This window comes from Periplaneta americana, chromosome 3, assembly GCF_040183065.1.
Source record: "Periplaneta americana isolate PAMFEO1 chromosome 3, P.americana_PAMFEO1_priV1, whole genome shotgun sequence".
Lineage (NCBI taxonomy): Eukaryota > Metazoa > Arthropoda > Insecta > Blattodea > Blattidae > Periplaneta > Periplaneta americana.
Genome location: NC_091119.1, coordinates 159,911,926 through 159,936,871, shown reverse-complemented (window position 1 = coordinate 159,936,871; position 24,946 = coordinate 159,911,926). Strand labels below are relative to the sequence as shown.

Below are 24,946 nucleotides of genomic sequence, written 5' to 3'. Positions count from 1 at the left end.
TGAGTCCGGGGTCCAGCACCGAAAGTTACCTAGCATTTGCTCGTATTGGGTTGAGGGAAAACCCCGGGAAAGACCTCAACCAGGTAACTTATCCCGACCGGAATTCGAACCCGGGCCACCTGGTTTCGCGGCCAGACACGCTGACCGTTACTCCACGGTGTGGACATTATTTTATTACCCTTTAGAATGTGTTAGGGGACAATCCTCAAAATGCGTTGCATTTAGCTGGTTACAAACATCTATTTTTATATTTAAGAACGAAAATTTCACTACATCACTCCTATGTTTCCTTGTATGAATTAATTTTATGCCTGTGATATCTCCTCCAGTAATATATTGGTCCGTCAAGTCTACGTCCTATATCCCCTCCGAAGCCCTGTGCTCTGAATACGGCTTAAAAACTGCACAAAGTCTTGGTTTTTTACGCCTAGCCACAAGGGTGTCCCAACCCTCTTTATTTACCTTTTCGAAACCATGGTTTTTTCCCCTTTTGAAGAATTTTACTACTCTTTTCTGCACCCTCTTCAGGGCCTCTATTTGATACTTTCTACAAGGGTGCCAGCAAACCGCTCCATATTCCACAATCGGACGGACGAGTGGTCTATATCGATGATGTAAAAAAATTCAATTTTACAGGTGAGCGAAAGAGCATTTAAATATCTTCAAAACGAACAAATGTCTGAAAGAAAATTAAATAATGGAGTTGTTATGGAGTTTTTATCTATACCTTGACCTAAAATGTCTTGACAAGAGATTCGGGAAAAGTTCCTGATATAAATCAAGTGAAATCTTATTCGTTCATATTTTTGACAAACGAGGTTGCTATTCAACACCACTGATATGCTATCTCTTTGGACTTGACACTTCCTTTCCTAAGCATTCTCATGTGACATTGCACTGTACAAATTGGATAGCACAAGAACTAAAAAGTTTCGGAATATTGTAAAGAAATTTAGGATTTTATGAAATACCTTTGAAAATAGGGACACTTTCCGAGATTTCGAAAGATCTGGCAACATTACTACCGTACATATACACTTTTAGCGGATTGTCGTAATGAGAGGTTTATAGCTACAAGTTCTGAGTGTATTCCGAATCTCAGCGCTGAGCAATCTGATGGCATCACGGTGTTCCGAATTTCGCCGATGGCGTAACTGATGCTCCACTGGTGTCGCACCGGTGCCATCAGCTTGCAGAGGTGGTGGCAGTCTCCATCAGCCGCCATCAGTGAATCTGATTGATTCTTGTATAGAGCGGGAATTAGCAGACGAATGACATCGTGCACTGTTGTGTCATGGCGGTGTGTTCTGCTTTAGTTCTGCTGTATTGTTTGTAATGAGCACAACGTAAAAACAATATGTTAATGGCTTATTAGCGAACATGTTAACGGACCAGTTATTACTACCGGTTCAAAAATAGAGTGTTTATGCTCTCTTTTCTTTGAACGAGATGGCAGTATGGAAATTTAGCAAAATTTTGCTAGCGTAGCACAGACAACAACTTATACAGTCGCCATGACAGCCATCGATCCTTCCAGCAGTTTTTTCCTATTTCGCTGCAGCGTGACGTCATTGTTGTCCACCGGTCCGATGAGATTCGGAATACGCTGTTTGATTCCGTGAAGCGACTAACCTTGAGCACGTTATGCAAGAGGGCGGCCATGCTGCGGTGCAGCGACGTCTCGTTGAGCTTCTGGAGCAAGAGCAGAAGAGAAGAGATGTGGGCCAGCAGCCCCCGCAGCAGGTACCCCAGACACTCCGGATTGTCTGCCATGTGGTGCAGAATCTGGAAGCTGCGCTCTGCCTCCAGGGACGGGTTCTTCTCCGCTGAAAGTGGGAGAAAAATAATTCGTAGCAAGCAAGGATTTCGTCAATGGTTGAGCTGTTTGGACTTTTCCATAGCTGATTTTCAAAATTTTAACACAACTTTTCGAAGAGTGGATTTCTCTTCGTCGCCAGGTGAAAACCTGCTATGGGGATAGTTACAAACAGCTAGCCTACTAATCAGTCAGATAGGACGATAATACAGAAGTTGACGGGATATACGGAATCGGTCTATTCTTTGGACATTCTGTTTCCAATTGTTCCTGTTTGAGTCAATATATTCTATAACAAAACTAATGTGTAACTCTTCCAATATGTCGGTATTTCATCTTTTTATCTAATTGAGTATAAACCTGCTGTACGACGTGAAAATTTTAATTCTTATCTTTGAATTATGATAGGGAAGTGATGTCAACGAGAGCGCAAACGTGCCCATAGCCAGCACGTAAGGCACGCAGGTAGAAGTCACTGGTGAACACAAGGGCTGTACATTACACACTGATGAAGTCGTTCAGTAAGTTTCAGGCTGACTAGACTCTTACCTTCTTATGTAGGTGAAAGATGAGGTGATGCTCTTTGTTGGTTTGTGGAAATTATTTAGTTACAAAGACAAGCAGTGTCGAACCCCTGAAATTATTAGTTCATCTACAGAATGATATAATATTCAAATTAATTTTTTGTGACATTAAATAGTAGTAAACGTATGTGAAGATGTATTGTAGAGCTTCTTCCTTACAGCATTGTATTTATGTTTACATAATAAAGTACAAACAAAAGTGTGTGCTGCTAATGGCGTAGACTCGTTACATGTCAGTTACGAGTTGTGTCCATAAATTGTCCAGATTTACGTACATGTAGTCTCAGTTTGACGATGTTTCTTACCATTACGATATTGTTCTGTCCAGGTATTTTGAATTACGTGAATATTTATCAGAATTCATAATAGAAAAACAGAGACAGTCCAGAACTAGTTGACTACATGGATCGAGGAACGTAACTTTCTCAAGGATATATTAGAGCATCTGAACGTTTTGAATTTGAGATGGCAAGGAAAGAATCAATTAATTTGTGTCGACAGATATTGTTAAAAGCTTTCAGATGAAGATTTCATTGTGGATGTCACAGATCTCACAGCACAAATTTTATAATTTCAACGCCTTCAGTCACTGAACTTCTGCTCAATAGTATAAAATACTGCAATGTTTTAAAAAATATCTGAGAAGAGTTCCATAGACGATTTAAAGATATTGGCCTGCTCCAGCCCAAGTAGGATTTGTTTTGTGATCCTTACTCATCAAACCCAGAAAATATACCAACACAGTCACAACTGAATACCTGAATTGACAAACATTCCAAGTCCAAAATTTACCGAATTCGACTTTTTCCCTAACAAGTTGTGTTTTACATAGGCTATCACTATGTAAAACGGAATATCCTAAGTCCGACTCTAAGCCTGTGTTTTTGGATCATACAAATATTTATTTCAATACCCATAATGCAAGCCTATATAGTTTCTTTGCGGTACTGAAAAATTTACTTCAATGGACTTGGAATGTTAGCCAATTCAAGTCTTCCATTAGAAATTATTTTGCTGAAGGAAACAACATTTCACCGGACATAACGCGAGAAGTCAGGAATTTAAATTTGTTTCTAAAAGTGTGATGATGCTCATATATATATATATATATATTTATCTTTTTATGTTTTATTTAACGACGCTCGCAACTGCAGAGGTTATATCAGCGTCGCCGGATGTGCCGGAATTGATGATCATGTAAGTAGTACATGATTATGTAACAGTTAATAACAATAATTAGGTAATTATAAGCCGAATTATGTAAAACTATTTCAGTTAAAGAAGAGCTATGTTTATTATTTGTTATATTCTACTATTTTATAATTAATTGAATTTATTAGAGAAGTATGTGCTGAAAAACATGCTTTTATTTCTTGTTTTCTTGTATGAGCGTAACACATTATCTATTACTGAAGAGCAGTTTAATTGACCTTGCAGTGGTAGGCCAATAGAGTTCATTTTGCTCACCCCTTCTTTTTAACTGCTACTGCCTCCAGAATAGATTCTTTGGAACTCGTGAGCGCTTCGGAGCACGTAGAGTCTTTCACGTGCTCTGACCTTGACATCCCTGTGATAGGGACTTTCATAAGAATAATATTAATGAAAATTACCCGAACAATATTCTTCATAAGTGACAGCAAGACTTTTTATTAACGCCAAATGTCACAATACTTATAATTTAAAAAGAAACAATTTTTAGAAACTATGACGATACTCTGAGGCCCAATTGTATAAAACTCCCTGACTAAAGATCAACTTTGATCGAAGATCGAAAAGTAAACCGAGTTCAGACACTTCTTCTATTGTATAAAACTTTTCTGCGATCAAATTACCTTGGTTCAAATGCAATCTAAGTTCACGTGAAAAGGATTTGGCAACATCGCATAAACAGGTGAAATACGTGATGCGCGGACCATGTTATACAAGTTTGTTCAGTGTTGCCAATCTAGCGATTTTAACTCTTTTTCAACAACAATTTCTTTTAACTTTTATATTGCTTAAATAGGGATTTAGTGACCTTTTTAGCACCCCATAGTGACAAAATTTAATCTTTCTTTGTTGATAATGAGAAATCTAGCGGATTTACAACTACTTTTTCGCGACTTTCCGTATTACACTCTGTTGGAGACACTGGTTTTTTTTGCAATGTAAATAATGGCGGACAATAAGAAGAAGGTTGACTGTTCACCAAATTGTTTTCATGTTATGGTGTTTGATACTGCTAAACAAAATAAAGCTTTATAAAACGACAATTTTCGTTTAGTAATACAGTTAATTGAACATTTATGAAAGTAGCTATCATATCCATTAATAATTAATGGTTGTTATAAACATAATATAATTATAGGTTATGTTATTTGATACTGCTGAACACGATAGAGCCTTATAAAATATAAGAATGTTTGTGTATTAAGGCAAGAAATTGAAAGAAATATATATAAATGTACCTAACATATCTATTAATATTAATATTACTGGATATTTTATTTGCACAATCTGTCACTCGTATATTTCAAACAGAAAAGAAATAACTGAACTTGGATCATCTAACTTAATCGGAGAAATTTCTTCAGTCAAAGTAGACTTTAGTTTGAGACAAATTAATCTCAGATTAGACTTTATACAACACAAAATTCCAAGTTCAGCTGAAACAAGGATCAATTTAACCTCTGATCTAAGATTAAATGGTTTATACAATCGGGCCTGAGACTATTCAATTTGTACAAATGTAGCCCAATATGCATTGTACTTCAGTTCTTACGGATTATAACTTCAGTATACAAAAAAAGTATATATTAATTTTCTGGCGTAATTTAAGTTACGAATACAGGCCATTCCGCGCGGAATAATCAAGACTCGGGCAGGAGCGCAGGAAGCACAGGGTTGGGCCGAGAGATCCCAGAGCTACTCTTCATTAATTGTGGTGCGTTCTACTTACTAGTTTGCACCGAGGCCTGTGCCTGGCGGGAATCCTTCCATGCTTTTCTCTTGGCTCTTCTCCGAGATTCTTGCTTGCTCAGCATGTCGGACGTCTCCTGCAACAAAAGAAACAAAATTAATTAATACAACGCGAGATTTCCTGTTTCCTAAGTATACACACGAAAACATCATACCTATATACAGATACCAATTCAGACCAAAAGGACCAGTCGTTCGTACGTTTATATTACGTTATGTCCCATAATATGATGGATATATGTATAAAGAAGGATCTGCATTAGTAACACAAAGCCACGGCAGAAGGAAGTGATATTAGAAACTGTAGGAATATTGTCCTCTAGCAGAATGATCATAAAGACACGTTTACAAAATTAGAACAGCGTGCATGGATCAAAATAGAAGTGCTGTGAGGAACAAAAGCTAAGTAATGCTATAAAAGTCTTCTGGAAACATGTAGGTACAAGTACAGTGCATACATTTTATATTTCCACGCTCGCTTACAGGACCCGAGTCGGCAGTAAGTAACTGCGCGCGTTGCTGTTCAACGACACTCATAGCCGCTGATAAGACGGTTGTCTGTTAAATAATTGATTAAATGGCGATCTTACTCGTGTAATTATGTAAGCATGTACGGCTTACAGCTATTTCGGTGCTACTTGACACCATCCTCAGAGCCTTCTGTGTCTCGGCGCCATCTCAACTTCGCTGCCTGTTGTGGGGGTGCGTTCGTGTGAAGAGTTGTGTCAAAATAATGGTTGTGTTCTGAAATTGATCTGTGTGTTGACAATTTGATTAGGGTGTGTTTTAGTGTGTCTGTATATTTCATATTGTTCTAGTGTGTTGAGTTATTGGTTTTTAGGTTGTATGTGTAGGATTTCCATGTCTGTTTTTATGTTATTGTATGTGTGGTTAGCATTGGTTATGTGTTCGGCATATGTAGATTATTGTGTCCTCTGGTTATTGCTTTAATGTGTTCTTTGTATCGAGTATGGAATGATCTGCCTGTCTGTCCAATGTAGAAACTGTCGCAACTATTGAATGTGAGTTTGTATACGCCTGTGTGGTTGTATTTATTTGTTTATGTTTTTTGTATGTTGAGATGTCTTTGTGGTGTGTTTTCTGTTCTGTATGCTATGCTGTATTTCTGTTGTTTGAATGAGGATGCGATCTTGTGTGTGTTTTTGTTTCGTATGTTAGTGTGATCTATTACTTGTTTTCTTGTGTTTGTGTTGTGTTTTGTGTGTTTTGTATTTGTCAAGTTTTTGTTTTGTATTCCTTATGATGTTGTCTATTATGTTTGGGTTGTTACCATTTTCTTGTACTATGTATTTCATTGCGTTCACTTCTTCATTGTAGTGTTGTTGGCTCATGGGTATGTTGAGTAATCTGTGTATCATTGTCCTGAATGCAGCATGTTTGTGTTGTGTGGGGTGATTAGATGTCTTGTGTATGTGTGGTGGTGGTGGTGGTGGTTGGTTTTCTGTATATTTTGAATGTGTGTTTGTTGTCAACTTTTGTTATGGTGATGTCTAGGAAATTTATGGAGTCATTGTTTTCAAGTTCCAGTGTGTATTGAAATTTTGGGTGTATTTTGTTTATGTATTGGTGTAGTTTGTGTATTTGTCGTTTGATTCCTTTGTATAGTATGAGTATGTAGTCTACGTATCTGTGCCAGTATATTATGTTGTCTGCATATTTGTTGTGTTCATTGTTGAGTATGTACGTTTGTTCTATGTTGTGTAAACATATCTCTGCTAGTATGCTAGATATGGGTGATCCCATTGGCAACATGGATTGTCTGTTATTGTGTGCAGTCTTGAATTGAGTTTCATAGCGGTATATCTATTATTGTGTGTAGTCGTGAATTGAGTTTCATAGCGGTATATCTATTATTGTGTGTAGTCGTGAATTGAGTTTCATAGCGGTATATCTATTATTGTGTGCAGTCTTGAATTGAGTTTCATAGCGGTATATCTATTATTGTGTGCAGTCTTGAATTGAGTTTCATAGCGGTATATCTATTATTGTGTGTAGTCTTGAATTGAGTTTCATAGCGGTATATCTATTATTGTGTGCAGTCTTGAATTGAGTTTCATAGCGGTATATCTATTATTGTGTGCAGTCTTGAATTGAGTTTCATAGCGGTATATCTATTATTGTGTGCAGTCTTGAATTGAGTTTCATAGCGGTATATCTATTATTGTGTGCAGTCTTGAATTGAGTTTCATAGCGGTATATCTATTATTGTGTGTAGTGTTGAGTTTCATTTTTCTGTGTGTGTCTTTTGTTTAAGTCATAGTTCAGAGATTTAATACAAAACAAAGAATTTTCATTCTCTGTAACTTTTTGGAAAAACGAATCCTTTTTTACAGAGCTACCAGAGAGGGGCGGTGTGCACACACTTTACAATTTTATTGTTTATATAATTATTGGAATTGTGTATTTCATAGTGATTCACAATGTGTGTTATACTGTTGGCTACAAATTCATTGGTTCGATTCCTTCCTTCGCGAACAAGAATTAATCTTAAATCACAATAATTTATACCCACGGAATGTACTATCAGGCCGCAATTTTTTTCGTGATCTGTGCCAAGTAGTTCCATAGATATTTTAAATTAAAAATAATGCATGCTTCCAGGTCAGGCTAGGTGCATGAATCCCTTAAATTACAAACGCATTGCAAATAATAAACATTACTGTTATACATTCAGAATGCGGACTATTCTGCGAATGGTTAGTATAATAATAGCCAACTTAAGAATCTTGACTCCCTCTTTACAATATTATACGTGCATTTAAAAAGGAAAAATAAATAAACTGCTAATTCACGGGACTAAAGGCTTCAGAAGTTCGGTATCTGATTCTAATGAGTGCACTTATTATATAATTAACATGGAGGCAAGAGAGAATTATTCTGTATGTCATTTTCATTACAATTCACTCTGCCTTCAACGACTCTGTATCAAGTACGAGGTTATCTAGCGGGTGAAATTGACAATAGCGAAATCATATTTGGCGAGATGGAGCCGAGAATTCGCAATGCAATTACTGTAAATTCACCATACAATTGAAAGCTTGTAACCATAATTTTTGTTTCAAGTGGATGTTGAACAGAGTAGGTGATAAAGGACATCCTCGACGTACTCCTCTTCCAATTTCACTTCCTTCTGACATTTCTTCTATCCTAACTCTCACTCGTTGTTTCATATAAAGATTACCGAATAATCTTCTCTCTTTCCAATCCACACCAATTTTCTTTAGAATTCCCATCAGTTTATTCCAATCCACTCTGTCAAAAGCCTTTCCTAAGTCCACAAATAGTACAGAGACTTCTTTATTCTTCTCTAGATGTCTTTCACCAATTGTCCGTAGCAGTCCTTATTGCATCTCTCGTACCTTTTCCCTTCCGGACGCTAAACTGCTCTTCTTCCAACTGTTATCCATCTTAGAATATAATCGTCGATTCAGCATTCACAAGAGTATCTTCGCTGAGTCCGATTATATTATTAAGGGTATATATCCCAATTGTTCGTTATAATTTTTTTTAAAACTCACGTGTGGAAAAAGGGCGGCCGGGTAGCTCAGTTGGTAGAGCAGCCTGGCTACGGACTGGAAGGTCCGGGGTTCGATCCCAGGTGGTGACAGGATTTTTTCTCGTTGCCAAACTTTCAAACCGGCCCCGAGGTTCACTCAGCCTCCTATAAAATTGAGTACCGGGTCTTTCCCGGGGGTAAAAGGCTGCTCTACCGGGGCTCTACCTCCATGCCCCCCCCAAATGCCTCTATGGCATGTTACAGGGATACCTTTACCTTTACGTGTGGAAAAATAATTGTGTTACCAGCAATCTCTGTCTTTTAAATATTAAAATAATTGCATAATTTTATAACTGATGAGTTATCAGAAATTTTCAAGCACTGACATTACCATTATAGTTATTAAATTCAGAAATGTTGTAATTTTATAACGTTAATTTGTCTTTTCAATTTCAAATTTATTTGTTCATAATCCAAAAATCCTTTCATAACATATCCATAAAGGATATAATACAAAATAAAAGCCATTGTACACAATAGGCCCAAAAGAATATGTGGGTGACCAGTAATCCAAGGTATACAACCAAAGCTGTGAAAAAAGGGTACGCAGTGCAGGGTTAAGTCTGATTATTGTAATATGTAGTTAGTCAGAAATGTATGCACGGAGGGGGAAAAAAACTGGTCATCCTACCCCGTTGTCTCCTAGCTTGGTTGCCTCATGAATGGTGTCTTGTGGTTGTCACTTGTGTGGTTCGGACCTGTCTTCGGATAGTTGACTAAACAAAAAACAAAATCAATAAACATGATTTACGAGAAGCAAACATTTGTTGGTTACACACTTGTTCTGGACAACCACTGAATTGGAGAAAACCTCGTCAAAACCCAATCGGGTAATGAACGTAAAAGAGGTTAGAGCTCATGCTCGAACCCAGTAGAGGAATGAGTCCAATTTGTTATTCCTAGACCACACCGTCTCTCTCTGTACACACTCGTACAAGAAAATGTGCTACTGGACTTCACAGTGCATATGTTCAGAACTAAAACAATCTAAGGGATCAAGAGCCACTTCCTTTCTTTACAAGGTGCATTTGAAACTACTCAAGCGGACGGTTCTCATCAAAGTAAATAAAAGAGAATTCCACAATCGGCTGATTAAAATACTTTTCTAATATTAGGTTCTCAGTGTTCACTTGTTTTACGTGAAATCATTTGAAGAACGCTTATTCATGTCTTGTCAGGCTGCTGAAGAACTAGTAAAGTGGACTTTTCAAACTTTTTTAATCAACACTTCTCCGAACCTTGGTCTGGATGGTGAAAAAATTCTGACTTCAGAGTACGCTTCAGTGCATCCCCCTCTCTTCCACTCGCCCTCTTGACCTTTCCTTTTCTAAGGATTCCTTTTCTTTTCTCAATCTGACGTCATGAGAATACCTTGAAGAGATATCTTGTTACAATTGTCATCGCTAGTATTGTGAGGCCGACATTTTAGATCTAAAAAAAAAAATCGTTTGAATCCAAACGACTTTGTATATCAATGCAGTGGCTGTATGCCCAGTCCTCCCCTACAGGCAAGGATGCTTAAAAAGACTTTAAATTGCTCATCAGTATTCGAAACATCACAAGGTATATTTAATTAATTGCCTAGATGACTGTAATCAAAATCCTTGCATATCATTCCGCTAAAGAACAAGGCTGAGATTCTTTGATGAATGAGAACGCCTGGTTGTATTAACAAGAGCCCAACATTCAAAGATGACGATTCCTTTTGAGTCGAACATCTGGAGTTAAATATTCAATTAGGGAAAAAAAATAAATGTGCGCAAGGGGACAGGTTTTCCTCAAATCTCTATTCTTGCAACATTAGACTACAAAAAATGGATGTTAAGAATATGACATATGCTTCCTAATAAGTCTTACAAACAAGTTTTGTAGCATTATTATTATTAAATATCAGCTCAAAAGAACCCTAATTTATCAAGCGGCATACTAGGGTTTTAGTTTGGTTATACGGTTTACTAAGAGGTGGAGAAGTTCAAATATCTTGGAGCAACAGTAACAAATATAAATAATACTCGGGAGGAAATTAAACACAGAATAAATAATATGGGAAATGCGTGTTATTATTCGGTTGAGAAGCTTTTATCATCCAGTCTGCTGTCAAAAAATCTGAAAGTTAGAATTTATAAAACAGTTATATTACCAGTTGTTCTTTATGGTTGTGAAACTTGGACTCTCACTTTGAGAAAGGAACGTACGAGTAGGTTAAGGGTGTTTGAGAATAAGGTGCTTAGGAAATTATTTGGGGCTAAGAGGGATGAAGTTACAGGAGAATGGAGAAAGTTACACAACACAACTGCACGCATTGTATTCTTCACCTAACATAATTAGGAACATTAAATGCAGACGTTTGAGATGGGCAGGGCATGTAGCACGTATGGGCGACTCCAGAAATGCATATAGAGTGTTAGTTGGGAGGCCGGAGGGAAAAAACCTTTAGGGAGGCCGAGACGTAGATGGGAAGATAATATTAAAATGGATTTGGGGGAGGTGGGATATGATGATAGAGAATGGATTAATCTTGCTCAGGATAGGGACCAATGGCGGGTTTATGTGAGGGCGGCAATGAACCTGCGGGTTCCTTAAAAGCCAGTAAGTAAGTAAGTAAGTAAGTAAGTAAGTAAGTAAGTAAGTAAGTAAGTAAGTAAGTAAGTATACGATATACTACGTTTACAGGGTGTTTCCGAGGTGGTGTAACAAACTTTCAGGGATGATGGCGAAGGGCACATGTATCAATTTGAGATAAGGAACGCTGGTCCGGAAATCACCGAGTCGAAAGTTACAAGGAAAAATAGTTGTCTGGAAATGAAATAATTTTATTCCTCTGTACACCTTATTTATGTGTATTTATCTGTACATCTTACACATACTGTATTCATCTGACGTTGTTTACAGTATTCCATTCAGTGCGCTGTCTGAGAGATGGGGACAGGAAACTACACTAAAACAATGCAGATAGCGTAATGTGTAACGGATATGGTCGGTCATGATATTCACGTCTGTAGACAGCAGTGTATGTGTACAAGCTGTAGTGTCCAGTCGATCAGTCCTAGTGAAATAGAGGAGTACACGAGAGCGGAATAAGCAGACCTGATTTTCGAATACGGATGGGCCAATGGGAACAGTAGACAAGCTCACAGATTGTATTGATCAAGTTCCCACGTAGGAGACATCCGGACCATACCATTTTTCTACGACTGTTCCAAAAGGTAAGGGAAGGAGGGCACATGGTGCCAAATTACAATTCCAATTCCACACAACTATTTTTGCTTACAACTTTCGACTCAGTCATTTCCGGACCATGGTTCCTTATCTCAAAATGATACATGTACACTTCGCCATCATCCCCGAAAGAAGTTTGTGACACCAATTCGGAAAAATCCTGTATAGTAAAATCGTATTTAACTTTTTTGTTGTTCTTTACTCAAGGAATCACCTACCAGAATTATTGACATTACTTACGGTTGGTCATTTAACAATGCTGTATCAACCACTGGGTTATTTAGCGTTGATGGAATTTGTAATAGTGAGATGGTATTTGCCGAGATTAAGCCAAAAATTTGCCATAGATTACCTGACATTCGCGTTACGGTTACAGAAAACCTTGAATAAAATCCAATCAGGTAATCAGCCCAAGAAGGAATCGAACTCACGTCCCAGCGAAACTCTGGATCAGCAGGCAAACGCGCTATCTGTCTGAGCTACGTCGGTGGTTATTTTTCAATTTTATTACCATTATTCTAGCAGAAACTTAACCTATACGTAAGAAAAAAGTAGAAGGGAATATAATTTTAAAACGTAGCATGTTACTTTGAAATACTGTATATGCTGAGCTGTGAGCCAAATAATTTAAGCGAATACTCGCTTCGAATATCTAAATATATGACTACGAGACGGAAGTACTAACTTCAGATCGCGGGGCATATATATGTTACAGCGATAGAGGAACGCAATGTGTCTGAACGGATGTAATGGAATTCAGAGAGCACTTGGACATCAATAAAATTTATCGACACTATTACTTTATAATATAAATGTTGAAGATTTCAATAAATCTACAACGAAGGTCAAAACTGGGCGGTCTGCCAAAAGAAATGAGAAGAAACAAACGGACAGAACGAACTAAAACCTATAGTAACTATAATTAGGTTATTATTGGAAACAAAACTCTTGAAGCAAAGACAAGGTATCAAATTGTCTTACAGTTTCTCGAGTTTCGTATGGGATCTGTGATACTAAAGAATACATCAACCCTTGAAAAGTCACGTTTTCTAAAAAATGTTCTTAAATAAGACCTTTGACTCATCTGAAAGGTCATTTCTTCTAGCTTTAAAAATATATAACATGTAGACCTAATCATTTCATTATCATTTCGACCTTTAAAATATAAGCGTACCATACTTTCTACACCATACGCCATTTTTAATGCCTGTTTTCTCATGTTTAAGATTTTCCGATATTTATCATTTTATAGACAAAAAGTAGGTTTCCAAGAATAAAAAAAAACTTTATTTATGTTCCAAATTAAAGCTCAAACATGTGGCTGTGCTGTGTAATAAAATTATTTTCAAACAAATAGAAGTAGTTGAGCTCAAAAATATTTTTAAAGTACTCATTTGATGTAACATATCTTATACATATTATAACGATGTGCCGAATTACATATATTTCCATGCAGGAATTCTGCGTTATCATATGACGAAGGATCGGTGGAGCGGAGAAAAATTCTCTCCGGCACCGGGATTCGAACCCGGGTTTTCAGCTCTACGTGCTGACGCTCTATCCACTAAGCCACACCGGATTCCAATTCCGAAGCCGGATTGAATTCTCGGAACATCGCTATAATATCGTCGTGTGAATGCAAGAACTAGGTAACTCGAAATTTGCGTTTTTTAGTTGCCTCTTTTATAGCATAGCAAAAATCGCACAAAATGTAATGCAAGAACTTGGTAACTGATCTAACGATACCAGCGACATGTATTTTCCAATATAACAAATAGGTTAATGAAAATGAGACATATTACTTGGTGCAATAAATAAGTAAATAGACAATGTCACAAAATATGAAAAATCAAATTACCTAGTTCTTGCATTCACACGACGATATGATATATGTATATAAAATCACTTAGTGATTTAAGACGGTGCTCATTCAAAAATCTACTTTTATAAATCAATAACACAACCCATACAGTAAAAATAAACTATAACTGAAAAAAATTTATAAGCATTGTTAAACCAGAAATAAGTAAAATAAAAATATTTAGCCAATCACTAAAAACAACTCTAAATCGAATTAATAAAAAAAAACCTGCAGTAACCAAAGTGACTTAAGACAGTGCTCATTCCGTCGGATCCCGGCCACTTAGTCACTCGTAATGAGTGCACCTCTGCACTTAGTGTGTTGGACATTGTGCCACTGTCACACATCTGTGACACATTGCACGAAATTTGGCCACTAAACAGAAACTAAGAGGTGGAGCTTAAACTGAGAAGATTCAATCCTGCATAGGAATTGGCATCCGGTGTGATTTAATGAATAGAGAATCAGCACGTAGAGCTGAAAACCCGGGTTCGAATCCCGGTGTCGGAGAGAATTTTTCTCCCCTCCACCGATCCTTCATCCTACCTTATACATAACTGAAGACAGATCAATATTTTACTATGTGATATTCTCCACACGTAGGGGACCATTTTGACTAAAGAAATCTCAAATCTCACTCTAAGTCAATTTATAATGAAGTTTATGCTCGACCATGCCGAAATGTAGTAATTATACACCTGGTAGCAGTCCTTTAATGCATGTCATTAAAGTACACCTACTCATTAAAGGTCAGGTTTTTCAGCTAATGACGACTCAGGTTACAACTGTTCAGCCAATGACAGGTCAGCTTTCTACCGTTATAAAACCGCAAGTATCGATTATTCTCGGATATGCAATCGAAAGAGAATTAGCGAAAAGTCACGGAGGCTGGAAATCCAATACTGTCGCAGAAGGTTATGTTCTGTTACTAGCGTTAATTGTAAATAATATTCAAATAAATTCAATTTGTCATCTCGTGTTTCAATGTCGAATTCAATAATCAAGGTTATAATATTATCAAGTTTAACGGGATTATATCAAGGTCAATGACATTATTGTTCCTCGGAAAAAATCAATACTTTCGCGTCTGCGCACATCTCACAATTCACGACCTAGAACAAGATCACTTCCGATCTTGTCAGATACAAATAAAATGTATACATCTGAATACCGGTAATTTCAAGTTAGAAATATGTTCGAGCATAAAAAGTCGTATGAAACTCGCCTATAATGGTAATTAAGAAGCTCGTATGAAAATCATGAAACTCGCTTGCGCTCGTTTCATAAATATCCATACTCACTTCTTAATTACTTTCATTATAGGCTCGCTGCATAATGTACTATTCCAAAATTCTATCTAGTATGTCAGAATTGTTTGTTAGTGAAATTAAACTGTTCCATGTAGAATTTGACAAAATTGCAGAATTTTATTGTCGTATTTGTCCGGTCTGTCACGTTTTATGGAATACCCCGCTAAACACAGGATCCTTTCTGTAGCTTCATTTAGCTAATATCAGTAGTGCATATAATCTCAACAAAAAAGGACTTTTATTTGATATTGTTTTCACAGATACAAACTGAATTACTCTCTGCAGCAATAGACTTTAACGAATGAACTGAAAATAGCTTGGATTGATTCGCGGGGACAAGTCTTGTTTGTTCAATTAATATGGCTCTCCTAGTGAGCATATTACCGCACAAAATCAATTAGGTAAATCAATTGTAGGTAATTTATCGGCGGACTGACGGAAAGACAAACGCGAATAGAAAGCCTTTCAGCCACGGTACAGTGCGATAGTGTCCATTAACAGACTCTCGGTGCAGCTAGTGTTTATTGCATTGCTGGACCTTGGCTCATAATAATTTGGTTACAGATGTGTGGGAGACCTATAGAGTTCGCTCTGTCTGTATCCATGAATCATAGCGTGGACTGCTGACCCGATTTAGATGAGACTTTATAGTCTACAATTTCAGCAAAGATTATCCAGCCATATCAGTATCATTCGCCTTAAGGGGACCCGGAAGGCAAACAATTATGAAAACATCATTTTTAGACGTTTATGAATGAAAAAAAAAAATAGAAATTTTTCTCTTTAAAATGGTATATTCGTCTTTCCTGTAGCTTCATTCTACTGGGTGTTCATTTTAAACCGTGTCATGACGTCACTGTTCTGAGTCAGCGATTTGAAGCGAGTTTCAGATTTTATGTCAGAGAAGGTCCCAAGCCGTGGCGTTGCGGTCTAAGGCATCCCGCCTAGGACTCGCGTTACGGAATGCGCGCTGGTTCGATTCCTCATGGGGGAAGAAATTTTCTCATGAAATTTCGGCCAGTGTATGGGACCGGTACCCACCCAGCATTGTGATGCACTTGGGGAGCTACGATAGGTAGCGAAATCCGGTTGCGAATGCCAGCTATAACGGCTGGGGGATCATCGTGCTAACCACACGATACCTCCATTCTGGTTGGATGATCGTCCACCTCTGCTTCGGCATTGGGCTTGAGGCCAGCAGCCGGCTGGTCGGTCTAGGCCCTTCACGGGCTGTAGCGCCACGGATTATTATTATTATTATCAGAGAAGTTGCCTACTAATCAAGGCATTCAATCTGAACTTGAGAACGTGTATGGTATAACTTGAACGTCGTAGCAACAGATGGCGGTCTGTAAAGTCTGTGTGCTACCATAACCTCTTTCGAACTGTGTTTTGCGCGGGCAAGTCGTACGCAGGGTATTTGTTATCATCGGTTGCGTACGGTAACATTCCACAACACAAATCAAATGCTCCGTGTCCATGTTGACCGTCCAAGTTAATGTCAACAAATACGTAAGTAATCGTTTTAACACTCTCCACATATCCCGACAGTAAGGAAAAACTCACCTCAGTACGTGTTTCCAAACAGTTCACATTCCTGCCACTACAGGTGTTACCGTACGTATCGGTAAGTACTCTTCAGAATGAACGCCGCACTTGCTAGGGTACTTCTCTGGCACATAAGTAATACGCCTCTGCGGAAGTGTAGGAAGATTGAATTCTCTAGGCTCAACGACTAGCCATATGACGGCATACAGCGAGCCATGACACACTTTGAAATGAACACGCAGTATGTATTTTAGAGTAACTGTCTAGAATATACTTTTCTATTTAAAAAGGGGCGTGACACGTCTCCTTATTGTCATAGGACATTTCCAGTGAAAGTCTCCAGCAACTCTGATGACTCATTATATGAGCCGTTCAGAGCAGAAGTGGTGTAAGTCAGAATTGGGTAATGAGGTTTAAAGTAAATATTCTGTAAAGTATAGCTCAAAGTAGCAATTAATATGTCCTTCATGCTATTTACTGCCTACTAATAGTTTAAATAAATTGAAAATTAATTGCTACTTTGCGCTGCATTTTACAGAATTTTCACTTTAAACCTCATTATTAAATTTTCACTTATACCACTTCTGCTCTGAACGGCTCATATGGTGCAGGACCCCAGTAAAATGTAATTGAAACTTTGAACCTCGGTTCCCTAAGTTTATTTTTTTCATATATAGGGGAGAGTCGGGTAGTATCGGACAGCGGGTAATATCGGACAGTGAGTTTCTTTCATCTACCACACGATGATAGTACCTGATTGACATGGTTACGTTTCTGTGATGTCGCATAGAGAAACGTAACCATGTTATTCAAATACTACCATATGGTGGTAGATGAAAGAAACGCACTGTCCGATATTAACCGATGTCCGATACTATCCGACTCTCCCCTAAGGAATATTTTCTTCTAAGTTATTAGAGCTAGAGACCTGTAATTTGTAGGGCAGTATATAATGCTAAATTACATCTTGCACAGTATCCATTTTGTCATATTTCATTAGTGAAACATTTTATATAGTTGAATATAGTGAAATAGATTATGAAAATTTATTTATTTACTTATTTACAAATGGCTTTTAAGGAACACGAAGGTTCATTGCCGCCCTCACATAAGCCCGCCATCGGCCCCTGTCCTGTGCAAGGTTAATCCACTCTCTATCATCATATCCCATCTCCCTCAAATCCATTTTAATATTATCCTCCCATCTACGTCTCGACCTCCCCAAAGGTGTTTTTCCCTCCGGACTCCCAAATCACTCTAGGCCTATATGCATTTCTGGATTCGCCCATACGTGCTACATGTCCTGCCCATCTCAAACTTCTGTCTGTATTTATTGTTCGTAATTATGTCAGGTGAAGAATATAATGGGTGAAGTTCTGCGTTGTTTAACTTTCTCCATTCTCCTGTAACTTCATCCCTCTTAGCCCCAAATATTTTCCTAAGATCCTCATTCTCAAACACCCTTAATCTCTGTTCCTCTCTCAAAGTGAGAGTCCAAGTTTCACAACCATACAGAACAATCGGTAATGGAAATTTATTTAGATACAAAAAGTACAATTATACCGTATTAAAATGTCCGTGGTACAAAGTACTAAAAATATGTAATATACTAATATACTACAGTAGAAAAATCAGCTTTCAGTGCCTAAAGTTCAGGAAAAAATATCTGAAAATCCATCATATGTTTCAGAATTCCACTAAAATGCAACTGACATTTTGTACCTCAATTCCCATAAGTTTATTTATTTCATACACAAGGAATAATTTCTTCTGAACTATTAGAGCTACAGAACTGAAATTTTCAGGGCTTGTATTATAATGTATATACATCTTCTATCATAGCCAGTTCATAATATCTCAGTGAATGCAGTGAAAATTTAATATCTTTAAAGAAAAGGTCATTATATCAAAATCCCCGTGGTACAAAGTGTCAAAAATATGTAATATAACTATAGTAAAAAAATCAGACTCCTAAAGTCAAAAGTTTAGGAAAAAAATGTTCCTTACATTTAACATTGCAGGTATAGGACGTTCCGGGTCCGGATTGTGTACGTAGAGAAGGAAGTAGAACAAAAGAGTATTGTGCAAGTATTTAATATAAGCAGGAGTAATTTCACCGGCTAATTACGTAAGATACCAAACAGTTAATTTAACGCAGTTAAGAAAGGCTATTGTCCATTTTTTTTAACTAATGGCGGATACTTGACTGCTTATCATTTACCCATATGAAGCCAGTAGTGTAGACCAATTTACCGACAGAGTCGTTGCCCAGGATGAGCCATTGGAGGCTGGTCTACGTTATACTCGCAGTGAGAGGAGATGATGGAGATTTGTTGGGATGCCGCAGGGGAACCGGAGCTCCCGAAGAAAACACCTGTATTACCTGGATTACGGGCTTGCCAAACACAAGTTATAAATTGGGGGGTACGCCGGGGATCGAACCAGGATTGTAAGTCCAGCGCTCTAGCTATCGTGGCGACCTATTGTCTAATATCGAATATAGTAAAATACGTAAACCTTCGCCATTACTTGCCTACTCACGTATTACGTTTGGTTTATTTGGCTCTAGTTGAATCTGTTATCCAATATGGTATAATTGGATGGGGAGGCATTACAAAAACTGCTCTTTTTCCTCTAATTATGTTGCAAAAACGTATAATCAAAATTTGTTTGAAAAGGCGACTGGATTATCCAACAAATTTGATCCATTCTGAATTGAATGTTTTTAGAATTGACCAAATTTATGAATACTCTTTAATGAAATTCTATCATAAAAATAGAACGAAATTTGTAGCTCAGCCACATGCTCATAATACGAGACGAAATGAAATTCTTAAATTAGTTGAACCTAAATATCTCACATCTGCTGCTTTACTACACAGTACAAATTATGGTCCACGGCTATATAATTCGATAATAAAATTTCATCCAGAATTGACTACTTTAAGCAATGAAATTTTCAGATCCAGAATTAAAAAATTTATATGACAGACTTCCCTGTATATATATTATGTACCATGTATTGTAAAACAAGTTTATTTCTATCCTAAGTGTATATTTCTATTTTATCTTGGTTACTATATCAACATGACCTGCACTAATTATACTACTAATAATAATTTAATATTAATCCATCAATCTAAACATCGTCTCTTTTTTCACTCAGTTATTATTAGTATTATTATTTACTAATTTTATTACAATCTTTATGTGAGTTTTTTTCTTAAGTATTTTGTCTACAAAGTATGTGTATCTATGTAACGGAACTGTCCCCGAACACGAGCTTTGCTCTTTCGGGGTATTTTAATGTAACGTTTTTATGTATATGTTATTATTAAATAAATAAATAAATAAATAAAAAAAAAATAAACGTATGTTATAAGTTAGCGACTTATACAATAGGGAGAAAGAAACTGGCCAATCTAACCTATTATCGCCTGGCTTAGTTGCTTCATTAGTGATTCATTATTGGTGTCACTTATGAGGTTCCAACCTGTCTTCGGATAGTTGGCTAAAGAACCGCAATTGAAAATAAAATTGATATTATGCTAGCAGTGCTATATTAATATGAAAGATAATATTACTACTCAGGATACCCCTTTGAATAAGAGTAATGTATACAGGGTGTCTCAGGAAGAATGTAAAATATTTCAGCATAATGTAATTTGGGTGAACCTACTTCGATTCAACCTGATACCTATGTCCGATGTCTAATGGTTGGGGAGAAATTAAGGGGAGAACTACTAGAAAGTCTTGCGGTTCCATGTACAATATTTGTCGTGTTACGCATTGACATAGTGAATACAATATCCTTTTTCTTATGGATTTTGTGATGACACTGCATTGGCAGTGCATATATATAAGACGAGTTCTGAAGATAGTCAATAACAGGCTGAAACTAGTTAACACGCGAAAGATATACTGGGTGATTCACAAGCATTTAACGTCCTTTACAGAACTTATTTCTGAAGACATTTTGAGCAAAAAATGTTATATAAACATAGTTCCTATTCTCAATATTTTCAGAGTTACACTCATTTAAAGTTATTTGTAAAATAAGTTTTTTCTTTAGTTTGAAGGTAAAAGAATAATACAAATAGAGAATAAACCATTCAGAAGTATCAGTTATTTAATTGGCAAGTATTATGAAGCTAAAAATGTGCTGTGAACTCATTAGTTGCTTCGTACAGACATCTTTTTCTATTTTTAACTAGAAAATTTCATTATTCTTACGCAGATATCACAAAAATTAATATAAATCACACCACTTCCACTGACTTAATTATTTGCAGTTCAATTTTGCAGCGTTTACAACACATTTTAAAAAATGTCGCCGTCCGCTTCAGTACACTTGGTCGCGCGCTTGTGAACGGCACTCGTCGCGCTACGTAATTGCATACGGCTATCTTTGATTTCCGTAGCGCTCACCTGGCTGCTGACTGCATGCTGACCAAGATCACGCGTTCACAGCAATGCGTTCCAATAACGAAACGTAACTCTGTAAATATTGAGAATAGGACCCATGTTTATATGACATTTTTTGCTCAGAATGTCTTCGGAAATAATAATAATAATAATAATAATAATAATAATAATAATAATAATAATAATAATAATAATAATAATGATTTATTTTAGCTGGCAGAGTTAACGCCGTAAGGCCTTCTCTTCCACTCAACCAGCAAAAAGTATACGTACATATGTATGAACTTACAAAGAATTCAACAATTTGATTTAGAAAAGAGTTACAGCTCCGTAAAGGACGGTAAATCTTCGTGAATCATCCTGTATAATAGTCTACATATTCTGAATTTTTTTTCGCGTTAAATACATTTTCCCTTCTCTTCAAATACCTTAAAAGCATCCAGAAAATTAAATGTAGGCCCTAACTGTTTATTGTAGGCCTTAGTGAAATAGACGCATGTAAGGAATAACGTAAAATGAAAAGACTGTACTATCACAGCAACAGACAGCTGTCATTTCTCCAGATAAAATGATATTACAAGAATACATATTACGCCGGCCCTACCGCGCGTAACAACGTCCACTGCTTATCTGTCAAATTACGCCGTAGTTGTGTGTGATATAAGCTGCTTTTGTGGAATGCGAACAACTCCTGTACAATAACAACTCTTGTTGCCCTACACTCCTAATGGCATCTAAAACAAATTTAGAATGAGGTCAACAGACCGCTCATTTTACAGTGGCAGCCCATCTCCTACAACGAAATGAGTTAACGAAAAATGTTATGTAGTAGAAGATACTGTACATATCTACTTTATGACAGTAAGTTTTTTACGTTTCGTAAGAACTAATTGTTTTATCATACTGTGAGTGGTATTCTCGTCAATATTTATTTTATTGCACAATTACATAGATAACTACATACTAATTTAAGAAAATATGGTTTAATTTTGTACACTAAACAAAACAAGTTTCTTGTCAATAATAAGACACGAATAGAGTCCTGCGCTTGGTTACTTTGAAACAAGTTAGGTTACGTCGATCATTTTTTTGCCTCTCTATGAGGCCGGGAGGGGAACATCCCTGTGCACCGCGACCTGAGGTCTATTGTGCGCCCCTGGGATGCGTTGCAAGACCACCGACCGCACCCAAACCGAATCGACCTACCCGCTAACACCCTGACGACCAATCCCGCCATCCAAGTCCGTATAGTGTATACCATTCCACTCCGAACAGCTCCCCCCCACATTTCCCCCTCAAACGGTCTGAGGTGTAAACCACCCGTCCCGTCTCCTCAACGATCTGAGGTGTATACCACCTCTTACGTCGGGAGGGGAGTGGGTTTCGCTGCTGGGTCACCAGCTACCACGCTTGACATATCCAGAGTGCCAGTAGCTTCGGAGAGCCGCCGCAGGCGCGATCTGAAAACCAAGGAAGACACCGGAATGATGAAGAAAGGATGATGAGGGAGGAAATGAGGTGGCGAGAATGAGTGGGGTTCCATACGCCTGATAAAGTTACCTGATATTCATCCATAGGAGTGAGGGGAAAACCCCGAAAAACCTCACCCAGGCAACTCGTCCCAAGCGGGGAATGGAACCCCGGCCCGCTGGGTTCGGGAGCGAAGATGCTACCGCGAGACCACATCGATCATACCAGTTTCGCTTGGTACGGAGAGCAAGTTGCGAGTCAACAGTTCACGCTGCAATGAAGCAGTCTTCGAGTACGTTCCGGTGCTGTGTATTTATATCTATTCATTCTATGTACAAGTCGGTAAACAACAGAAATAGTATTCATGTCCAAAATACCATTTGGTTTTAATAGCAATAATAAAGAAGTATTTATTTAAAGGCAGCTTATATGGAATAAAAGATAATTTTTACAAATACTAGTCAAAAATAATAAAAAAAAAAACTTGCAGGAACCAGTTCCTTTATTTCCAGAAGTCAGAACATTTTGCCCTCACATGCAATGAAAAAACCATTCGAGCTAAGATAAGGTGCATTTACTGAAATATATTAAACAATATTAAATATCTATATAAGCATTTCAAACACACGCTCTGCACTGAAGCTATGTAGTGAGAATTTCTTGAGATGCGCAACAAATGTAACAATATTAAGCACATTCGAAATTCTTCATACAACTGCTTTTGTTAACGTTATTGCATTAGTCGTAGTAACATAAAAGAAATCGAACTCTTAAAAACAATTGAAGTCAATAAGCAATTTAGGCACCAGATAAAAATTGTAATCGCCATGGAGACCTGGCGTCCGAAATTTGTCTACCCCTTATTTTATAATAAGCAAAACATATAATAATAATAATAATAATAATAATAATAATAATAATAATAATAATAATAATAATAATAATGATGATGATTTATTTTAACTGACAGAGTTAAGACCATTCGGCCTTCTCTTCCACTCAACTAGTTTGATAGAAAATTACTACAATGCTATGAATATAACATAATTAATACAATACAATACAATTCAAAGCAATACAATACTACAATACAAGACAATATAATACATAATTAATATAATACAATGACAATTTTTTTCATCTTCACAACACCAATAAAATAATTATGTAATAATAATAATAATAATAATAATAATAATAATAATAATAACAATAATAATAATAGTAATGATAGTCATACCTAAATTAAATTAAATTATTAAACTCGATTACAATTATAACTTCAATTTGACTGCGCCCATATCTAGATACTTTAGATCTAAGTGAAGGTAGAAATTAACAAATGAAGGAAACATAAATGTCAGCACAAACTTGAAATAAAACAAATTATGAGTGCGTACTTCACGAATCTCTACACATTATAATCAATGTCTGTAAATATTTTAAGTGTTTCAAAAGAAAAATTTCTCCTTCTTCCTGATAAAAATATTTTCTTCTTTCCTAATGAAGTTTTCGCTACCAATTTCTTCTATTATATCACAAATATCAAAGCGCCTACATTTTTTTTTGTTTTCGTATGTTCACTGAACAGCAGACCTGAACTGTGTAAGTAGGGTACATGCCGCCGAGCTATACTCCATATATTGTACACCATTGTGAAACTGTTTGAAGACTCAACTGTAGGTAACAAAAAAAGTAGGACTTTCGACATGAGGTGCAATTTACATAACATAGGTATTAAACAGATATTTATTTGTCATTTAATTTCTTGCTCAGAATAGGGACCGATGGCGGGCTTATGTGAAGGTGGCAATGAACCTCCGGGTTCCTTAAAAACCATAAGTAAGTAAGTTGTCATTTATTTGGCACAAAACCGAGTAAAATAGTTGTGAAAGTATTACAGTAAGTTGCAAGTGTACCTTTTAGTCCTGTGAAATGAAATGTGACACACTTGAAATACATTCACAGTCTACTATATACAATCGCGAAGCTTGAGGTGATTTTTTGAAAATCTCGTGATAAAGCGCTCCAAGCGGTTAGCAACTAGAAACAATAGACTGTCCACGGTCGACTTTGGACTGAATCGTATTGCCATCGAGTGCTATCTCGTTGCGTATTTCACATTGATGCTTGTGAAATGTTCGTTATTGGTTGTAATGAAAATGCTAATGGCTAAAA

At 36.9% G+C, this 24,946-nt stretch overlaps 1 protein-coding gene across 1 annotated transcript in view; it reads right to left on the bottom strand.

Annotated features, from left to right (window-relative positions):
• LOC138697067 (uncharacterized) overlaps nt 1–24,946 on the bottom strand; it is a 175,879-nt gene that overhangs the window by 106,918 nt on the left and 44,015 nt on the right. Inside the window, exons 4-5 of the mRNA XM_069822662.1 lie at nt 5,339–5,435; nt 1,633–1,826 (exon numbers count right to left, since the gene is read on the bottom strand). Coding sequence (XP_069678763.1) covers nt 1,633–1,826; nt 5,339–5,435 — 291 coding nt within the window. The remainder of the gene's footprint in view (nt 1–1,632; nt 1,827–5,338; nt 5,436–24,946) is intronic.